Genomic DNA, 21,583 nt, shown 5'->3' with positions numbered 1-21,583 from the left:
GGAGTAGCGAACTCCAGTGGAGTCCTACACTTGTAGGCCCTGGAGCAAAATCGAACTCAGTGTCATAGGGCAGGGTGGAGCCATAGAAGCATCGATGTCACAATAGGGGCACAATTAGGTAGTTCCAGCAGGACCTAGAGAGGAACGTCAGAGGAAGCGTGCAACATAAACAGTGGGGCAATCTAGCTTGCTTGATAATACTTAGTTACATTAGGCACCTCAAGACCTTCCTGGAGTCTATGGACAAAAAGCATATTCCTGGAGACTCTGGGGCGCCTATCACCCCAGATAAATCGCATAATCTTTGCCCAAATCAATCGAAGGAAATGAGGAGGAACCCGCACTGGGAGGGTGCGAAAATAATACAACAATTTAGGCAGACTGGTCATTTACACTGAGTTAACCTGTCCTATCCAACAAGAGAGGTGTGGAAATTGCCATTAGTACATAAGAGAGGACATAGAGCAAAGCAATGGATAACAATTTGCATCGAACAAAGAGCCAAAGGTGGGGGTCAAGTGAATGCCCAGGTATTCAAGCGAAGAGGAAGCCCATTTGTAGGGGAGGACAGGACTCTTTTTAAAACCACACTGAATACGCACCGCCAGTGCAAAATAAGCTCATCACTGGGCAATAATACTAAATAAGCTCATCACTAGGCAAAAGTCAGGAGGGTGAGGGAGGAAGGGGGTGAGCTGATACATAGAGATAAATGGAAGGACATCTCTTAGGGCTCTTTGGAACCTGTTGTGCAGCATTGAGGCCCAGGAAGCTAGCAGATGGAGAGTAATGACAGGAATTGCTAGCAGACTCTTATTACTTGTTCCAAGTCTGTCTGTCACCTGAATAATGTCACCTGAGCTCCATCCACACCTGAGCATGTCCACAGTCTCAATCCACATTGAAACACGTTACCAGTATCCCACCACACCTGAGCATGCCCCAAGTCTCCAACCAGACCTGAGCATATTTCTTGAACTCCAATCACACCTGAGCTTACCTCAGTGTTCCTACCATACTTGAGTGTTTCCACAATTGCAAACACCACCTGAGCATATCTCTGAGCTCCATCCACACCTGAGCACATCTCTGAGCTCCATCCACACCTGAGCGTATCTCTGAGCTCCATCCACACCTGAGCGTATCTCTGAGCACCAACCAGACCTGAGCATATCTCTGAGCTCCATCCACACCTGAGCGTATCTCCTGAGCTCCATCCACAGCTGAGCGTATCTCCTGAGCTCCATTCACACCTGAGCGTATCTCTGAGCTCCAACCACACCTGAGCGTATCTCTGAGCTCCATCCACACCTGAGCGTATCTCTGAGCTCCATCCACACCTGAGCGTATCTCTGAGCTCCAACCACACCTGAGCGTATCTCTGAGCTCCATCCACACCTGAGCGTATCTCTGAGCTCCATCCACACCTGAGCGTATCTCCTGAGCTCCATCCACACCTGAGCGTATCTCTGAGCTCCAACCACACCTGAGCGTATCTCTGAGCTCCAACCACACCTGAGCGTATCTCTGAGCTCCAACCACACCTGAGCGTATCTCTGAGCTCCATTCACACCTGAGCATATATCCGAGCTCCATCCACACCTGAGCATATCTCCTGAGCTCCACCCACACCTGAGCGTATCTCCTGAGCTCCATCAACACCTGAGCGTATCTCTGAGCTCCATCCAAGCCTGAGCGTATCTCTGAGCTCCAGCCACACCTGAGCGTATCTCTGAGCTTCAACGACACCTGAGCGTATCTCTGAGCTCCATCCACACCTGAGCATATCTCTGATCTCCAACCACACCTGAGCTTATCTCTTGAGCTTCAACTACACCTGAGCATATCTCTGAGCTTCAACCACACCTGAGCGTATATCTGAGCACCAACCACACCTGAGCGTATATCTGAACTCCATCCACACCTGAGCGTATTTCTGAACTCCATCCACACCTGAACATATTTCTGAACTCCAACCACACCTGAGCATATATCTGAACTCCAAGCACAGCTGAGTATGCCCCTAGTTTCCATCCTCACCTGAGCATATTTCTGAGCTCTAACCACACCTGAGGATGTACACAGTCTCCAACTACGACTGAGCATATCTCAGCATTGCTATTATACCTGAGCATTTCTTCAGTCTTAAACCACACCTAAGCAGATCTCTGAGCTCCAACCACACCTGAGCATATCTACAATCTCAAACCACACTGAAACACATTACCAGTGTTCAACCACTCATAGGCATGTTCACAGTCTTCAACCACACCTGAGCATGTACACTGTTTCCAACCACAGCTGAGCATACCTTAGTGCTCCCACCATACCTGAGCATGTTATTTCTACAATCTCAAACCACACCTGAGCGTATCTCTGAGCTCCATCCACACCTGAGCGTATCTCTGAGCTCCATCCACACCTGAGCGTATCTCTGAGCTCCAACCACACCTGCGCGTATCTCTGAGTTCCAACCACACCTGAGCTTATCTCTGAGTTCCATCCACACCTGAGCGTATCTCTGAGCTCTATCCACACCTGAGCGTATCCTGAGCTCCATCCACACCTGAGCGTATCTGCTGAGCTCCATCCACACCTGAGCGTATCTCTGAGCTCCATCCACACCTGAGCGTATCTTTGAGCTCCAACCACACCAGAGCGTATCTCTGAGCTCCATTCACACCTGAGCTTATCTCCTGAGCTCCATTCACACCTGAGCGTATCTCCTGAGCTCCGTCCACATCTGAGCGCATCTCTGAGCTCCATCCAAGCCTGAGCATATCTCTGAGCTCCATCGACACCTGAGCGTATCTCTGAGCTCCATCCACACCTGAGCGTATCTCTGATCTCCAACCACACCTGAGCTTATCTCTTGAGCTTCAACCACACCTGAGCGTATATCTGAGCTCCAACCACACTTGAGCGTATATCTGAACTCCATCCACACTTGAGCATATTTCTGAACTCCATCCACACCTGAGCATATTTCTGAACTCCAACCACACCTGAGCATATATCTGAACTCCAAGCACAGCTGAGTATGCCCCTAGTTTCCATCCTCACCTGAGCATATTTCTGAGCTCTAACCACACGTGAAGATGTACACAGTCTCCAACCACGACTGAGCATATCTCAGCATTGCTATCATACCTGAGCATTTCTTCAGTCTTAAACCACACCTAAGCAGATCTCTGAGCTCCAACCACACCTGAGCATATCTACAATCTCAAACTACACTGAAACACATTACCAGTATCCAACCACACAGTCTTCAACCACACCTGAGCATGTACACTGTCTCCAACCACAGCTGAGCATACCTTAGTGCTCCCACCATACCTGAGCATGTTATTTCTACAATCTCAAACCACACCTGAGCGTATATCTGAGCTCCAACCACACCTGAGCATATCTCTGAGCTCCAACCACACCTGAGAGTATCTCTGAGCTCCAACCACACCTGAGCTTATCTCTGAGCTCCAACCACACCTGAGTGTATCTCTGAGCTCCATCCACACCTGAACGTATCTCTGAGCTCCATCCACACCTGAGCGCATCTCTGAGCTCCATCCACACCTGAGCGTATCTCTGAGCTTCAACCACACCTGAGCGTATCTCTGGAACCTGTTGTGCAGCATTGAGGCCCTGGAAGCTAGCAGTGGGAGAGTAATGACAGGAATTGCTAGCAGACTCTTATTACTTGTTCCAAGTCTGTCTGTCACCTGAATAATATCTCTGAGCTCCATCCACACCTGAGCATGTCCACAGTCTCAATCTACACCGAAACACATTACTAGTATCTCGCCACACCTGTGCATGTCCACAGTCTCCAAACACATCTGAGCATATCTCTTAAGTTCCAATCAATGCTGGGAATATCTCTGAGCTCACACCTCACCTAAGCATGTCTGCAGTCTCCAATCAAACCTGAGCTTATCAAGTTCCAATAACATCTGAACATCTCTCTAAGCTCCGGTCAAACCTGAAAATATCACTAAGCTCCAATCAAACCTGAACAAGTCCACAATCTTAATACACAACGGAACACGTTACCAGTGTCAAACCACACCTAAGCATGTTCACAGTCTCCAACCACACCTTGGCATATCTCTGAACTCCAACCACTCCCAAAGCATATCTCTGAGCTCCAACCACAGCTGAGCATATTTATGGGGTCCAAACACACCTGAGCATGTACATAGTCTCCAACCACAACTCAGCATACCTCTGCATTCTTACCATACCTGAGCATTTCTACATTTGCAAACCTCACCCGAGCATATATCTGAGCTCCAACCACACCTGAGCATATTTCTGAACTCCAACCACAGCTGAGTATGTCCCTAGTCTCCATCCTCACCTTAGCATATTTCTGAGCTCTAACCACACCTGAGCATGTACAGTCTCCAACCACAACTAAGCATATCTCAGCATTGCTATTATACCTGAGCATTTCTTCAGTCTTAAACCACACCTAAGCATATCTGTGAGCTCCAACCACACCTGAGCGTATCTACAATCTCAAACCACACTGAAACACATTACCAGTATTCGACCACACATAGGCATGTTCACAGTCTTCAACCACACCTGAGCAGGTACACTGTCTCCAACCACAGCTGAGCATACCTTAGTGTTCCTACCTTACCTGAGCATGTTATTTCTAAAATCCCAAACCACACCTGAGCATATATCCGAGCTCCCACAACACCTAAGCATGTTACCAGTATCCAACCACACCTTGGTATATCCCTGAGCTCCAACCAAAACTAAGAATGTCCCTAGTCTCCAACCACACCTGAGCGCATGTTCCCAGACTCCACCACTACCCAAGAGTATCTCTGAGCTTCAACTAAACCTAAGTATATCTTCAGTCCCCAGCCACACCTTTTCTTATCTCTGAGCTCCAAATACACCTGAGAAAATATCTGAGCACCAAACAAGCTTGTCCAAATTCTTCAACCACATCTGAGCATCTGCCCAGTTTCCAACCCTACCTGAGCCTGGTCCAAAAGCACACCTGAGCATGCCCCTTGTCTCCAACCACACCAAGATATAAAGATGAAGCTTCTGTTGAAGAAGGGGAGGATAACACTATGGGGGAGATTTACTAAAACTAGAAAGTACAAAATTTGGTGCAGCTGCGCAAGGTAGGCAATCAGCTTCTAACTCATGTTTGTTCAAAAAGAAAAAAAATCTGGAACCTGATTGTTTTTTCAGCAGAGCTGCACCATTTTGTACTTTGCTGTTTTAGTAAATCAATCTATATACTTTGGGGATGGCAGATGAAATTCCCAGCATTGGTTTCCTGTGTTGAGGTCTTTAAGTGTATTTCCTGATTGGCTGCTGTTGACAACAGCTCCACTTTTGCCCCAGTTGTCACTTGTCATCCTTAATATGGCGTGTGCAGAATTAATGTGCAAAATCTACTTCTCTTTTTCTCTTTTATCAATACAATAATTGCTTCTTGGGAAATGGGGTGCATTCAGTCACCACAATCCCACCTCTCCTAGTTTATGAATATTAATTACATGTAATTAATAATTATGAGCTCAGTAGCACACAGCTAGCCTTCCAATATTGAACACAGAGCTAGAAAGCAGACCTGTGCCCTCTGCTGGTACAGGCAGTGAGAGCATACAGAGTAGCTATAAATCCCCCATAGCGAAAGCAAGAGCAGAGCGGCCATTTTTCCGTAGTGCATCTTGTGGAAAAAGAAATAGAGAGCAGTGGCCATTTTGTTGTGGTCTACCAGGAACTAGTACAATTGAGACAAGAGCACAGCTGGAAGAATCCTTGCTCTACCCATTGTGCATTTAATTCCATAGAGCATCCTGTATGTACCTGGACTGAGCTGAGCCTTCTGGAACAGGTATGAATATTGTTATTTCTGTCTGTAGAATTCAGGATGATATTTTATGCAGGTGGGGTAAACATGGGCATCGGAGGTGGCATAACTTGCCATCTGCCAGATCTGGTGCGTTTGCATTGACCTGTTTTTGAATACAGATTGTAGCTTCATGCGGCATAAGTAGTCCGTTCCGCTCGGTCACCGTAAATAATGACCAACTGCTCAACTGCCAACCTTCTGGTTCAATCTTTTTTAGTAAGATTTCAAATAGCATTAGGACAGTAAAGAGTAACAAAGTCACATATAAAATAGAACTGTCATCATAGCCAGTATATAAACAATGGCCACAATAACAAAAGAATAATAAAGTAAATAAAATTAAGGAGGGGGTGAGGGTTAAACCAAGAACTAGGGTTGCCTCCTCCTCCCTTTAAAACTGAACACATTAATTACAAGGTGGTAATTAAACTCATTTAGTACCTTACCTGTATTAAATTACCCTCAGAAGTGTCATTATTATGTGTTCGGTTTTAAAGGGATGAGGTGGCAACCCTACCAGGAACCCATTAAGAGTCCAGAGGTAGGTATGGGGAACTACATAAAAAATGATCAATTCAAATATAACACTGCATCTATGTTCCATGAAAAATCTTAACCACAAAGGGACCTTGTTTCAGGTCGTCATAGTAGGCTCAGTAGAGAGGTCAAGCAGGACCACACCCACCCACCTAACAACTGGGCAAGTGATAGGCAGAACAATGTATAATTAACCATAGCCAACATAGGAACCGTTATGGTACTAACCAGTAGACTTACACTATATTGTCAAAAGTATTGGCCCCACCCTCCAAATCCTTGGATTGGATTCAGGTGTTCCAATCCCCTCCATGGGCACAGGTGTATAAAATCAAGCACCTAGGCATGCAGACTGCTTCTACAAACATTTGTGAAGGAATGGGTCACTCTCAGGAGCTCAGTGAATTCAAGTGTGGTACCGTGATAGGTTGCCACCTGTGCAATAGGTCCATCCGTGACATTTCCTGGCTACTAAATATTCCACACTCAACTGTTAGTCGGATTATAACAAAGTGGAAGAAACTGGAAACAACAGCAACTCAGCCACCAAGTGGTAGGCCACGTAAAATGACAGCAGGGTCAGCGCATGCTAAAGAGGACAGTGCGCAGAAGTCACCAACTATAAGCAGAATCAATGGCTAAAGACCTCCAAACTTCGTGTGGCCTTCAGATTAGCACAACAGTGCATAGAGAGCTTCATGGAATGGGTTTCCATGGCCGAGCAGCTGCAACCAAGCCTTACATCACCAAGTGTAGGGCAAAGCGTCGGATGCCGTGGTGTAAAGAACGCCGCCACTGGACTCTAGAGCAGTGGAGAAGTGTTTTCTGGAGTTGACCAATCACGCTTCTCTGTCTGGCAATCTGATGGACGTGTCTGGGTTTGGCGGTTGCCAGGAGAACAGTACTTGCCTGACTGCATTGTACCAAGTGTAAAGTTTGGTGGAGGGGGGATTATGGTGTGGGGTTGTCTATCAGGGGTTGGGCCTGGCCCCCTGGTTCCAGTGAAGGGAACTCTTAAGGAGTCAGCATTCCAAGACATTTTGGACAATTTCATGCTCCTAATGCTGTGGGAAGAGTTTGGGGATGGCCCCTTCCTGTTCCAATATGACTGCGCACCAGTGCACAAAGCAAGGTCCATGAAGACATGGATGAGTGAGTTTGGGGTGGAGGAACTTGACTGGCCTGCACAGAGTCCTGACCTCAACCCGACAGAACACCTTTGGGATGAATTAGAGCAGAGACTGCGAGCCAGGCCTTCTCGTCCGACATCAGTGCCTGACCTCACAAATGCACTTCTTGAAGAATTGTCAAACCTTCCCATAGACACCCTCCTAAACCTTGTGGACAGCCTTCCCAGAGGAGTTGAAGCTGTTATAGCTGCAAAGGGAGGGCCAACTCAATATTGAACCCTACGGACTAAGACTGGGAGACCATTAAAGTTCATGTGCGTGGAAAGGCAGGCGGCCCAATACTTTTGAAAATATAGTGTATATGTCTATCAGGAGGACCTCAAAAACAGTGGGAAGATTCCAATATTTCAATCTCACACTTTATGGACACTTTGTCACATTAAAAATACAGGCTAGAACCTGTAAGCAAGAGTGGAAGTCCGGCTAGGGGACAAAAACTGCACCAAAATAAAAAGGGGGGGCCAAAAAAGCTAGTGAGGGGAAAAGAAAGTAGGAAAGCAGACGGAAAAAAGAGAGGGGTAGAAGAGTGAGGACATGCCCATTCAGGAATCCACCAGGCCGCCAATCTAAAGTCGAACTTAAGTGTCCTGTACCTGCAGTTAAGAGAGCTACCTCCCAACCTTCTGAGATAAGGAAGAGGGACATATTGTGGTACAAAGTATGTAGGCAAAGGTCACATTCCTGTCGACTCCCCCAGTTATGTGGACCACAAATAATTAATACGCAAAAAAAAATTGGGTAAACCCTCAACTTCTTTTGTTAACCGCTAATTTTCCTTTATCCTGGCTTTTCAAAATAATAAATGAAATAATTGTGAGATTGGTGAAAGGTACAGTATAGAGCAGCCTTTTTCAAACCTTTTAACACTGTGGAACCCCGTGGGAAGAATGCTCCTCACATTTGCAGTAACTAGGAAGAATCCCCTGTACAGATAGCTAAGAAGATCAATGGTGTCAGTGGTTACTCATCTGAGAGGCAGAAATTTCTTATTGCTCATGGAACCCCTAGCAACCTCTGGCAGAATGCTAGTTGATAAACTCTGGTATAGAATACCACTTTTGGTACTTAAAAAAAGTAAATTTTGTATAGCGTTATATACAGTGGGGCAAAAAAGTATTTAGTCAGCCAACAATGGTGCAAGTTCTCCCACTTTAAAAGATGAGAGAGGCCTGTAATTGGCATCATAGGTAGACCTCAACTATGAGAGACAAAATGAGAAAAAAAATTCAGACAATCACATTGGCTGATTTGGAAAGAATTTATTTACAAATTATGGTAGAAAATAGGTATTTGGTCACCTACAAACAAGCAAGATTTCTGGCTCTCACAGACCTGTACCTTCTTCTTTAAGAGGCTCCTCTGTCCTGCACTCATTACCTGTATCAATGGCACCTGTTTGAACTTGTTATCAGTATAAAATACATCTGTCCACAACCTCAAACAGTCACACTCCAAACTCCACTATGGAGAAGAGCTGTCGAAGGAGACCAGAAACAAAATTATAGACCTGCACCAGGCTGGGAAGACTGGATCTGCAATAGGCAAGCAGCTTGGTGTGAACAAATCAACTGTGGGAGCAATAATTAACAAATGGAAGACATACAAGACCACTGATAATCTCCCTCGATCTGGGGCTCCACGCAAGATCTCACCCCGTGGGGTCAAAATGAGTACAAGAACGGTGAGTAAAAATACCAGGACCACACGGGGGGACCTAGAGGATTGGGAGAATGTCATATGGTCAGATGAAACCAAAATAAAACTGTTTGGTAGAAACAAAACTCGTCGTGTTTGGAGGAGAGAGAATGCTCAGTTGCATCCAAAGAACACCATACCTACTGTGAAGCATGGGGGTGGTAACATCATGCTTTGGGGCTGTTTCTCCACAAAGGGACCAGGACGACTGATCCATGTACAGGACAGAATGAATGGGGCCATGTATCGTGAGATTTTGAGTGCAAACATGACAATGATCCCAAACATACTACCCAGGCAACGGAGTGGCTTCGTAACAAAGCATTTCAAGGTCCTGGAGTGGCCTGGCCAGTCTCCAGATCTCAACCCCATAGAAAACCTTTGGAGGGAGTTGAAAGTCCCTGTTGCCCAGCGACAGCCCTAAAACATCACTGCTCTAGAGCAGTGTTTTTCAACCTTTTTTGTGCAAAGGCACACTTTTTTCATGAAAAAAATCACGAGGCACACCACCATTAGAAAATGTTAAAAAAATTTACCTCTGTGCCTATATTGACTTAGCTGCTTCAGGTCCGAGCATCTCCTCTACAATAGCTTTGCAGGCGGGAAGTATTAATGTCTCTGCCACAGTGTGCAACTTTTTTGACTTGGCTATAAGTTCAGCAACTTGATAGCTAGCTTTAAGAGCTCTTTCATTTACCTTTGTGGTTTTTCTCATGAAAGTTGCCTGTTTCTCCGTGTTTTCATGCAGGTGAACAAAAAAGTCTGCATTCTTGTTTTGAAGCGAAGGGTGTTTCGTTTGGAGATGGCGTTTAAGTTTACTTGGGACCATAGCACTGTTAGATAGCTTTTCACCACACACAGTGGAGTTGGTTTCTTTGCATCTCCGGTGAAAGTAAATCCAAATGAAATATAGCTTTCGCTATATTGCCTTGTGCCAGAGAATTTCCTTGAGCTAACCATCTTTGCTTTCTTTTGATCCCCACTCATACTTGGGCTCTTATCTGGCTCCGAATTTTGTTCAGAGTCCAGTTCTTTCCTTTTCAAAAATTTGTCCATCACTGCAGTATCTTTCCTGTCTCACTGTCACTCAGTACTTACTGCGCTTGTCTCCTCCAGATAGCCGCTGTCCGTCACACTCCATCCAGATCCATCAGTCAGCGCTCTTCTGCTCCTGTCTCCTCCAGATCCATCACTCAGCGCTCTTCTGTGCTGAGTCCGCGATAATCCTCCAGAGTCCAGATCCTTCGGTGCTCTTCTGCGCATCGGCGATCTACTGCGATGTCTTCTCCTGTCAGTGTAACAGTGACACCGGAGCTATTTATAGTCCGTAACATGCGCTTCGGCTTACAAATAGACCAATCATTAGATTCTAACGATTGGTCTATTTGTGAGCCGAGGCCACATGTTGCGGATGAAATTGGAATTTTTCCCACGGCACACCAGACAATATCTCACGGCACACTAGTGTGCCGCGGCACAGTGGTTGAAAAACGCTGCTCTAGAGGAGATTTGCATGGAGGAATGGGCCAACATACCAGCAACAGTGTGTGTCAACCTTGCGAAGACTTACAGGAAACGTTTGACCTCTGTCATTGCCAACAAAGGATATATAACAAAGTATTGAGATGAACTTTTGATATTGACCAAATACTTATTTTCCACCATAATTTGCAAATAAATTCATTCCAAATCAGCCAATGTGATTGTCTGGATTTTTTTTTCTCATTTTGTCTCTCATAGTTAAGGTCTACCTATGATGCCAATTACAGGCCTCTCTCATCTTTTTAAGTGGGAGAACTTGCACAATTGGTGGCTGACTAAATACTTTTTTGCCCCACTGTATATCAGATTAAGGCACAGCTAAGAATAAAGGAGGGACAGAAGGATTTGATTTCAAAGGAGGGACAGTCCCCCTATTGGCAGGTAGTTGGGAGCAATGCAATCCCAGACCCTTTAGCTGCGCACAGCTATGGGACAAATGGCGCCCATTCCATCTGTAATCATCCAGAACAGGCAACAAACTGACTATGGCTACTCAAGGTGACCAGAATGATCAATCAGGTTAGAAAGCCTCCCTAGGCTTCACTGTCCCCCCATAGACAGTCCAGTACTTGGGTTTCTTTCCAGTTGCTTGCTTCCTCTCTTTCCATAGTAGCAATAGCCAAACTTTGGGTGGCTGGAGCATAAATCAAAAAGTGGTCATACCATATGTGTGTCCAAATGCTCTGTAAGGTCTGTGGTGGAACACATGCCATTACCAGCCTAGGAAAATTTTTGTCATTTTCAGTCAAGCCTAAGGGGCTATGACAGTAGGACCCTGTTTTTAAAAAAAATAATAATTCTTGCCCTCCTTTTGAGATAACCCCTTAATCTCGTAGCTCCTAATATACCCTTTAGGCTCTCTAATAGCCAAAACTACTAGTCTTATATATGATTTATTACCTTGCTAAAACTATGCACCATCTACCTTGGTGGAGCTTATGACCATAGTGTTAAAAAATTTAGAACATAGAACTTACTGTCTAAGGTCCCAATGGAGATTAGAGGTCTAATGGAGATTAGAGGTCTAAGATCTCAATGGAGCTTAGTGTATTGGGTGCACTGGGGATCTAAGGTCCCATTGGAGCTGCCTGTCTAATGTCCCAATATAGTTTACTATCTAAGGTTCACTGGGGATCTAAGGTCCTAATGGAGCTTACCGTCTACAGTCCATTACAGGGTCCAAAGTCTCACTGGAGCTTACTTTCTCAGGTCCACTAGTGATCTAAGGTTCCATTGGAACTTCTTTTCTATAGTCATTTGGGGGTCTAAAGTCTCAATGGAGCTTACTGTCTAATGCACAGGTTTAAAAACACACATATACTAAGGACAGTTTGATGATGTTGATCCAGAGAATATCCGATTGCCTCTCTGGCGATCAGGAAGGAATTTTTGTCCCTGCAGGAGCAAATTGGATCAAGCTTTGCTGGGGTTTTTTTGCCTTCCTCTGGATCAACTGTGGGTATAGCATTATAACTTTTTTTTTTTAATGGTTGAACTGGATGGACTTTTGCCTTTTTTCAGCCAGACTAGCTATGTAACAAACACACATATACCAAGGACAGTTTGATGAGATGCCAAATTACTTCTTTGCTTTTGGAGGGAACCCAAAGCAATCAGTAGAAACTTTTAGAACCAGTTCAACAAACTCTATGTGCTTAGTACCCCGATGGTATTTGGATCTACCACCCTAATGCCGGAAAGCGCACATCCTAACTATTTACTCACTATGCTGATCCATGTCGTTACACCTACTCTATGGAAAAGGTAATTTGAGAAAACATTTTGTCCAATGTAGAAGTTTATTATCCCTTAAAATGTTTCAGGAGTGATTGTGTTAGCTGCCAAACAACTGTACATATATATGTATAAGTCAAAACCATCCTTTATCTCTAGACCTCCACATCAGGAGAATCTTCCATGAAAACCGGAATCCAGCTCTACAGTTATGACTGATCCTAAGAGACTAGAGGAGGAAAGGAAAACAATAACTGGCAAGATATTAAATCTAACTCTGGAGATCATTTACTTGGTGACCGGAGAGGTGAGGAGGATTCTGGGAGGTCACATGACATCACTCTTATCTCTATTAATAAAACACAGAGCTGACCGGGGAGGTGAGGAGGATTCTGGGAGGTCACATGACATCATTCTTATCTCTATTAATAAAACACAGACCTGACCGGAGAGGTGAGGAGCATTCTGGGAGGTCACATGACATCACTCTTATCGCTATTAATAAAACGCAGACCTGACTGGAGAGGTGAGGAGGATTTTGGAAGGTCTCATGACATCACTCTTATCTTTATTAATAAAACGCAGACCTGACTGGAGAGGTGAGGAGGATTCTGGGAGTATTGCATGTCTTTAGTCCTATCAAAGTTAATAAGACAAGGAGATTACTAAAGAAACTATCAGTAACATCACTTTTTTATTGTGAAAAACCAGGGGCCTATATTGTAAAAATGTGGGATGAAAACCACTCTTTCTTTATAGTAAAGTGAAGCTAACTTTTCATACGCAGGAATACAAAGTAGTGAAGAAGACACCTACTGAGCATATGACAGCCAGTGGCAATCCCTATGTACCAGGAGCAAGGAGCAGGAGCCAGAACACCTTCATGGTGGATGCATCTCATTTTCTAACACCTGAGAGATATAAAGATAAAAAGATTCTGGAAGTCTCCCAGAGGATCATTGAGCTACTGATGAGAGAGGTGAGCGGTGCCGGGAATTGTGGGACATTCTTCAGTAACAGACAAGGGATGTGTCTGGATGCTGACTGTATCATTGTGTGTGTCAGGTTCCTATAAGGTGTCAGGATGTCACTGTCTATTTCTCCATGGAGGAATGGGAGTATATAGAAGGACACAAGGATCTCTACAAGGACGTCATGATGGAGAACCGGCCGCCCCTCACATCACCGGGTAAGAGGAGACTTTAATTTCTTGTATTGAGGATCCACCTAGATACACACATCCTCTGATATAAAGACATAGAAACAATGGATTCAGTCAGTGTGTGTGTTTCCTACAGATGGATCCAGTAATGGGAACCCACCAGAGAGATGTCCCCGTCCTCTGGATTCCCGGGACTCCACACAGGAACTTCAGGAGATCCCTCAGGAGGATCAGGTAGATAGAATATAGATTTCTGTTCTCTATAGCTATCCAATCCAAGCTTTTGAAACTTAAAAATACACCTACTGTTTTTCTTGGTGTTGTATAGGAAGAAAACTGGACTGAATACAACACTAAGGACAGAAAAACCCAAGAGCAGACATATGTGATGGGCGATGAGGAATGTGAGGAGGAGGAGGAGATCCCTCCAGAGATCAACATGGGTGAGTAATAATAGAAAAACCCTGACCTTTTCTTCCATAGCACTTTAATTTTTCACACACAAGTTAATCCTGTCATTGCCACTGACAAATGTCGTATCAAAAAATGCTGTCACATAGGGAACCTTTGGTCCCTCCCTCAACATATATCCACATATAAACATGAGCATCAGAGGGCACCTGTTTACGAAAAACAACAGCTGTGATTTTAAGGCTTGACATGTTGGGTATCTATTGACTCAGCACCACCTCATCTTTTATATTTTACCAAATAATCGGGTAATATATTGAGTTTGTGTGTTCTAATTTAAATCTGTTTTTCATGGAACATTTGTGCTTGATAAAACTTTTTTATTTCCTAGAAATTACTTTAAACCCCAAGACAACTATATTTTCTGGAAGCAGAGAGCTTGAAAAATAAAATGGTGGCAGTTGCAATTTTTTATGCTGTACAATATTTGCCGAGCTGTTTATCAAACATATATTTTTAGTAAAAAATACACTAAAATAAATTTTAGTGCAAAAAAACCCCACAATATTATACCAATTTAGTTTTGTAAATAGTTTTTTTTTCGAGTAAATAGATACCAAACGCGCCAAGCCTTCAAAATTGGACATGCTTGTAATGGCAAAAAATTATGGTTTTAGATTTAACTGTTAAATTTTGCCCTCACACTGACATTCGAGGTAATACCTCACATGTGTGATGCAATATATGTTTACATACACATGCACAGTGTACATGTGCAATCGCATTGGGATGTGTAAAGGGGTGACAGGGGATTTTCTTTAATTTTGTACATTTTTATTGGTTTCATTATAATGTTTTACATTATTATTATTATTTTTTTTAGAATGTACTATTTTTACTTTTTTTTAAATTATTTTCATTTCACTTTATTGCCATCACAAGGGGGCAGGTGACAGGTCCTATTTATGGAGACATCAGAGCCCACAGTAGACCCCCTATGTCTCCCCTGCCCTCCATTGCAGCTAATCAAGCACAGCTGATTCCCTGGCTAAAGTAGCCGGAAAATGACAGTTCTAAAACCAGAAGTGACAAAGTTGTTGCATCCAGGTTCACAAGTTGCAAAGGAGAACAGGCTTTCCCGGTGCTCCTCCCGCTCTCATTCTTGGACCAGTTTGGTTGAGTGGCAGGGTGACACAATATTTAGAGTCCCATAAAAGCTATCAGGTGACTCTAGAGCTGTTCTAATGTTATGAAAACCTTGGCGGACATGGGGACAATGGAGCCATGGCTAGTTTTCAGCAGCTTTTCATAAAAAAATGATGCCCCCCCTATACAGCACAAAGAGGGTTGCGTGAAGTGAGAAGACAATACATGTTTTAATTTAGAGAAAGCACCAAAGATGAGGGTGCTTAGAGTCCATGAAGATATTGTAATGCTTCTATAGATAAAAGTAAGAACAGAACAATGGGAAGCTAACATGTTTCGGGGCCAAAAACAACACCTCTTCATCAGGGCTATAAAATGTTTCTAAATATCTGGTGGACTCTGAAAAAGTCCTGGATCAGTTGATCCAAATTAGAATAGTCTATTGACCGGTGTATCTGCCAAAAATTAAGCTCCTGTGATGCAGGTATAGATTTTTTTCTTTTAATGGCAGACTGTGGAATTTGGTCTTAGACTCTAAAGCAGCCTTTGTCAATCTTTTCAACACAGAGGAACCCATGAAATAAGTTTCCGGTCTCAGGGAACCCCTACAAAAAATGAATATAGCTATAACTCCCAATACATTAGTGTGATGGTCAGGGGGAAGAATGCTCCTAACACTTGTGGTCATTGGGAAGAATTACCCCCTTATAGATAGCTAAAAAGGTCAATGGTGTCAATGGAACCTTATCTAAGAGGCAGAATTTGCTCATTGCTCAAGTAACCCTTGGCATTCTCTGGAGGAACCCATGGAACCCTGGTTGAGAAACACTTCTCTAGAGAGTCAATATGGTGTCCCATTGTAGAAGTACATATACATGTCTTATCTCTTATGGGCATGAGATAAAATGATTTTGGCTGGAGTTGAGTTTTATAAAGATTGACTCTAGTTCTTGTCCAATAAGAACAAAAAAAAATTAGGTTTGAGTCTGAACGAGACCAAAACGAATTAAAATGTAATTCTCACTTGGTGTTTGTAGTTCAGTTTATGGTAGCTACTTATAAGTTACTGATTTCACTAGGAACGCTAAAGTGGTTCTTCGCCCTGTTTGAAAAATATTAAAAGTCATCACCTACAAGTACTGTAGCTGCTGACTTTTAATGAAAGAACACTTACCTGTCCAGGGATCCAGCGCTGTGCTCACCCAAACCAGTTCTTACTGTGGCCTTCCCTGTGAAGCTGCAAGAAATCACAGCCGACTGTCCACTGCGCATGCGCTTTGTGAGTGGTCCCTCAGCCTTCTGGGACCTGTGACATGTCCAAGAAGGTTTCGGGTAGGGAGGACAACTTCTGGTAGATTCGGTGCTGCAATCCAACTGGAAGTAGGAGCGGGTACCTGTGAAAGCCAGGTACCTGCTCCCCCCCCCTCCCAAAAAAAAGAACCAAAAATAGAAGAGGAACGGGGAGGAGGACATAAAGCAGAACTTCCTGTTTAGGATGATATGTTTTAAAACATAACTTAGTTACAAATAAAAAGTTACATTTAGTCCCAGTGGATACCTTAGAATCACTTCAGAGATCTATATCAGCATTTATTCCCTGCTTGCTTGTGTCTACAAGTTTACAAAGTTCTTCTTCATCTTGTCTTACGTTCCCCAGATGGACGATACCGAAAGTATAACGTGGAAAAACATCCCATTATTGCTCACAATGGTGTGGTAGTAGATGATGTCACATCCGATTCTTCAGAAGCAAACTCCCTTACCCTGGTTCTCCATCCACGCGTTCTCAGTGCGAATCTGTCATCCAATCCCTCCACACATGGGGAGAATTTTCCTGATCACTTACTTCCCATCACTCATCCTACAGATCATATAGAGGGCGGAACCTTCCCATGTTCTGAGTGTGGTGAATGCTTTACTCAGAGATCAGAACTTGTGTTTCATCAGAGAACTCACACTGGGATGAAGATCTATTCCTGTTCCGAATGTGGGAAACGTTTCAACCACAAAGCTCATTTTATGTCGCACGAAAGAACTCACACGGGGGAGAAGCCATTTTCCTGTCCTGAGTGCGGGAGATGTTTTGCTGAAATATCAAACCTTACTAAACATCAGCGATCCCACACGGGGGAGAAGCCATTTTCCTGTTCCGAATGTGGAAAATCTTTTACGCGAAGAGGCTATCTGATTTCCCATCGGAGGATTCACACAGGGGAGAAGCCATACTGTTGCACTGAATGTGGCAAATGTTTCGCTTTTAGGTCGGACCTTGCTAAGCACAAAAGGATTCACACCGGCGATCGACCGTATTCGTGTTCTGAATGCGGGAAAGGGTTTGCCCAGAAGTCGAACTTGGTTCAGCACCAGAGAATCCATAACGGTGATCACCCATATTCCTGTTCTGAATGTGGGAAATGGTTTTCTTGTAAAAGACATCTGATTGGACACCAGAAAACTCACACGGGTGACCGTCCGTATTCATGTTCCGAGTGTGGAAAAGGTTTCATCTACAAATCGAGTCTGGTGCGGCATGAGAAGATCCACAGTGGTGAAGATCCATATCTGTGTCCTGAATGTGGGAAACGGTTTTCTAGGAGGTCCACCCTTACATCACATCTCAGCTTCCACCGGAGGCAAGAGGTTCCTGGGCAGGGTGTGGTGGCTGAGTAAAAACGTGGACAACATGGGTGTCTTGGTGTCCTATGTTATAAAGAATAAAAAGATAAAATACACTTGTTTTTTTTTTTCTTCTTGTTTTATTGTAAAGGTCCTCCAACCTCAGAAGTTTACTTTGTCGAAAGCGAAATACGGCCTGTATGGGGGTGCATGTGACTTCTTGACCCTCATTGGCATACGAAAATTGTTGGTGCTTGCCCATTGCCATAGCCACAGTATGCCAGCATTAATACCAATTGGTTAAAGAAAACATCCTTACGCAGCCCATCCTCATGCTCAGAGTTTCCTAGACATCTGCCCCTGCCAATCCCTTCCATCTGTTTGGCTCAAAACTGATCCCTCCTGACCATTAACCACTTCAAGTTCTTAGGTTGTTTTAAAATATTCTGGATTTCAAGTGTTATATTGTAGAGGTCCTCCAATCTCAGATGTTTTTTTCGCCATAAGAGGCCTGTGTGGTTGTGCATGTGGCTCCTTGACCCTTCTTGCCACACAAAAAATGTTGGTGCTTGCCTATTGGCTGCTTGGACATCCTGCATTGTCTCATGGGAAGTGGGAGGTAGTCCTAAGCTCTGAGAGAGCCCCATGCTTTGCCTTTCTTCCATCTTATACACAGTCAGCCAGTATTAACTGCCTCCCTCCCGCCATATAGTAAAATGACGGACGCAAGGCAGTTCTCTTGTTCTGGGAGAACGTCATATGATGTCCTCCCATTCTAACCGCACATGCGTGGCTCCAGGAGCGCGCAGCGCGGCAATCGGTGATGCGCTGTGTCCCTCGGACACAGCGGATCACCGATCAACGGAAAGAGATGTCAGCTCGGTCATGTGATCAGCTGTGTCCAATCACAGCTGATCACATGTAAACAGGGAAATGCCGGTTATCGACATTTCTCTCCTCACGAGCTGTCACGCTGACAGCTCATGAGGAGAGGAGAGCCGGTAATCGGCATTCCTCGGAGGGGACATTTACACAGATCATCAGGGCACTGATGATCAGTGTGCCATGATGATCTGTGTAGCCCCAGCAGTGCCACCTGTCAGTGTCCATCAGTGCCAGCTGTCAGTGCTCAGCCATGCCACCTGCCAGTGCCCATCAGTGCCACATTTCAGTGCCATATGAGCTGCCTTTCAGTGTCACCCATCAGTGCCAGTCAGTGCCACCTATCAGTGCTGCCGATCAGTGCCAGTCAGTGCCGCCTATCAGTGTGCATCAGTGCCGCCTATCAGTGCCTGTCAGTGCTGCCTATCAGTGCCGCCTAACAGTGCCAGTCAGTGCCACCTAACACTGCCAGTCAGTGCCGCCTATCAGTGCCAGTCAGTACCGCCTATCAATACCATATATGAGTGCTGCCTTTCAGTGCCCATCAGTGATGCCTGTCAATGCCCATCAGTGCCTCCTCATCAGTGCCCATCAGTGCCACCTATCAGTGTCCATCAGTGCAGCCTATCAGTGCCCATTACTACAGCCTCATTAGCGCACATCAGTGAAGGAGAAAAATCACTTATTTACAAAATTTTATAACAAAAACTAAGAAAAAACGTTTGTTTTTTTTCAAAATTTTCAGTGTTTTTTGGTTTGTTTAAGAAAAAATAAAAAACCCAGAGGTGATTAAATACCACCAAAATAAAGCTCTATCTGTCACAAAAAAATGCTAAAAATGTCATATGGGTACAGTGTTGCATGACCGTGCAATTATCATTCAAAGTTTGACAGCGCTAAAGCTGGAAATTGGCCTGGGCGGGAAGGGGGTATAAGTGCCCTGTAGGCTAGTGGTTAATACCATTGGTCAAAGAGAACACCCTCATGTAGCCCATTCTCATGCTCCAACCAGGCTTCCCAGACACCTATCCCTGCCAATCCCTTTCTCCCGTTTGACTTTATGCCTACCCATGCTGACCATTAACCACTAAAATTTCTTAGGTTGTCCTTAAATTGTTCTAAAAATTTCCTGGGCTTCAAGTGCTAAAAACAAGCATACGGCTTCATCATCCTTTTCAGCCGGTGGTCAGCTCTACAACCACCCAATCACTTTTATGATAGTGAGAGGGGCCCCATCCACAGCTCAAATCCTTCTGGCACCTGCAGTGGTTTCCAGGCTCTCCTGTTCCTCCTCGAAGCCTGGGACCTGGGCAATCTAGCCAGACAGTGAGAAAGAGGGGATCAAGGAACATCCATTACTATAGTTGAGGTAGAAGATGATCAAGCATGATCTGTGCTTGAATAGCTGCAGCGGAGGGAAAGGGAGATATTGGGGATCTAATAGATCCCTGATGTCTCCATAAAGAGGACCTGTCACCTACCCATGCTATGACATAGGGGACTTGTTTGTAATATCAATAAAGTTTAATGAAAAAAAATGGTAAAAGTGTAAAAAAAATAATAAATTGTACTAAAAGAAGTAAAACTAAAAAAAAGAAAAGCAACCCGATTGTGCATACACATGAATGCACACATTCCCTGAACTTCACGTATCTTGCACAGTCTGAGTCTCCAGGCACATCCAAAGTTTCACGCAGTTTCTTGCAACATTCAAAGTATTTCTAGAAGTCACTTTTAACTTCCAAACTATTTTTTATCAGTCTATTGTAATCTCCAAAGTCTTTCTAACATTTGCATCATCCAATGTATTTCTAATAGTCTCTTGCAAAATCCATACTTTTTCTAGTAGCCTCTTGCAAAACCCAAAGTTCCTCTGGCAATCTCTTGCATCATCTGGATTCTCACTAGCACTCTCCTGCAACAACCAAAGTCTTTCTACCAGTGTCTCTCAACATCCAAAGTTTCTCTATCTGTCTCTTGTAACATCCAAAGTCTATCAGTTGCTTACCACTCTCTCTAGAAATTTCTTGGACTTTCCATGCATTCTCTTTATTAGTGGACATCAATGTCTAAGCCACAGGTGTCAAACTGGCGGCCCTCCAGCTGTTTCCAAACTACAAGTCCCAGGAGGCACTGCAAGATTGGCAGTTACAAGTATGACTCCCGAAGGCAGAGGCATGATGGAACTTGTAGTTTTGCAACAGCTGGAGGGCTGCCAGCTTGACACCCCTGGTCTAAGCAGAATAATCACCGCACATCTAATATTTGTGAAATTTCTATTTATTTTCTACTGCTGTCAGCTCCATCTAGTGGCATTATTGTGGATTTTCCGAATTTAGATGTGTCAGGAAAATATCATATTATGGCCACTAGATGGAGCTGACCGCCATAGGAAATAAATAGAAAATTACATTTCACACATATTAAAAACAGTGGGGTTGATTTACTAAAACTGCAGGGGGGGGGGGAGGAATCTGGTGCAGCTGTGGATTGTAGCCCATCAGCTTCTAATTTCAACTTGTTCAATTAAGCTTTGACAAAAAACCTGGAAGCTGATTGGTTTCTATGCAGAGTTGCACCTGATTTTGCACTCTCTAGTTTTAGTAAATCCCCCTCATTATGTGGATTATTCACGATGGCCGTGCAATGCTGAGATATTCACACGCTAAACCTTTTATAAATAGGCTAGGTTCACACTTTTGCATTTGCATGGGTTTGAGTTTTTTGTATGTGGGCTGTTGGTGCATTTGAGGCACACTCATGATTTCAAAGCATGAT

General features: G+C 44.1%; 1 protein-coding gene across 1 annotated transcript in view; it reads left to right on the top strand.

Annotated features, from left to right (window-relative positions):
• Nucleotides 1–21,583, top strand: part of LOC149466289 (uncharacterized) — a 71,026-nt gene that overhangs the window by 17,629 nt on the left and 31,814 nt on the right. Inside the window, exons 8-13 of the mRNA XM_089672728.1 lie at nucleotides 12,777–12,895; nucleotides 13,376–13,567; nucleotides 13,654–13,777; nucleotides 13,887–13,984; nucleotides 14,079–14,193; nucleotides 16,965–17,973. Of these exons, the coding sequence (XP_089528854.1) occupies nucleotides 12,777–12,895; nucleotides 13,376–13,567; nucleotides 13,654–13,777; nucleotides 13,887–13,984; nucleotides 14,079–14,193; nucleotides 16,965–17,973 (1,657 nt within the window). The remainder of the gene's footprint in view (nucleotides 1–12,776; nucleotides 12,896–13,375; nucleotides 13,568–13,653; nucleotides 13,778–13,886; nucleotides 13,985–14,078; nucleotides 14,194–16,964; nucleotides 17,974–21,583) is intronic.

The sequence above is a fragment of the Staurois parvus genome, unplaced genomic scaffold, assembly GCF_062004578.1.
Source record: "Staurois parvus isolate SC_StPar_1 unplaced genomic scaffold, SC_StPar_1.0 ptg000132l, whole genome shotgun sequence".
Lineage (NCBI taxonomy): Eukaryota > Metazoa > Chordata > Amphibia > Anura > Ranidae > Staurois > Staurois parvus.
Note: the sequence above shows the minus strand (reverse complement) of the source record. Positions and strands in the feature narration are given on the sequence as shown.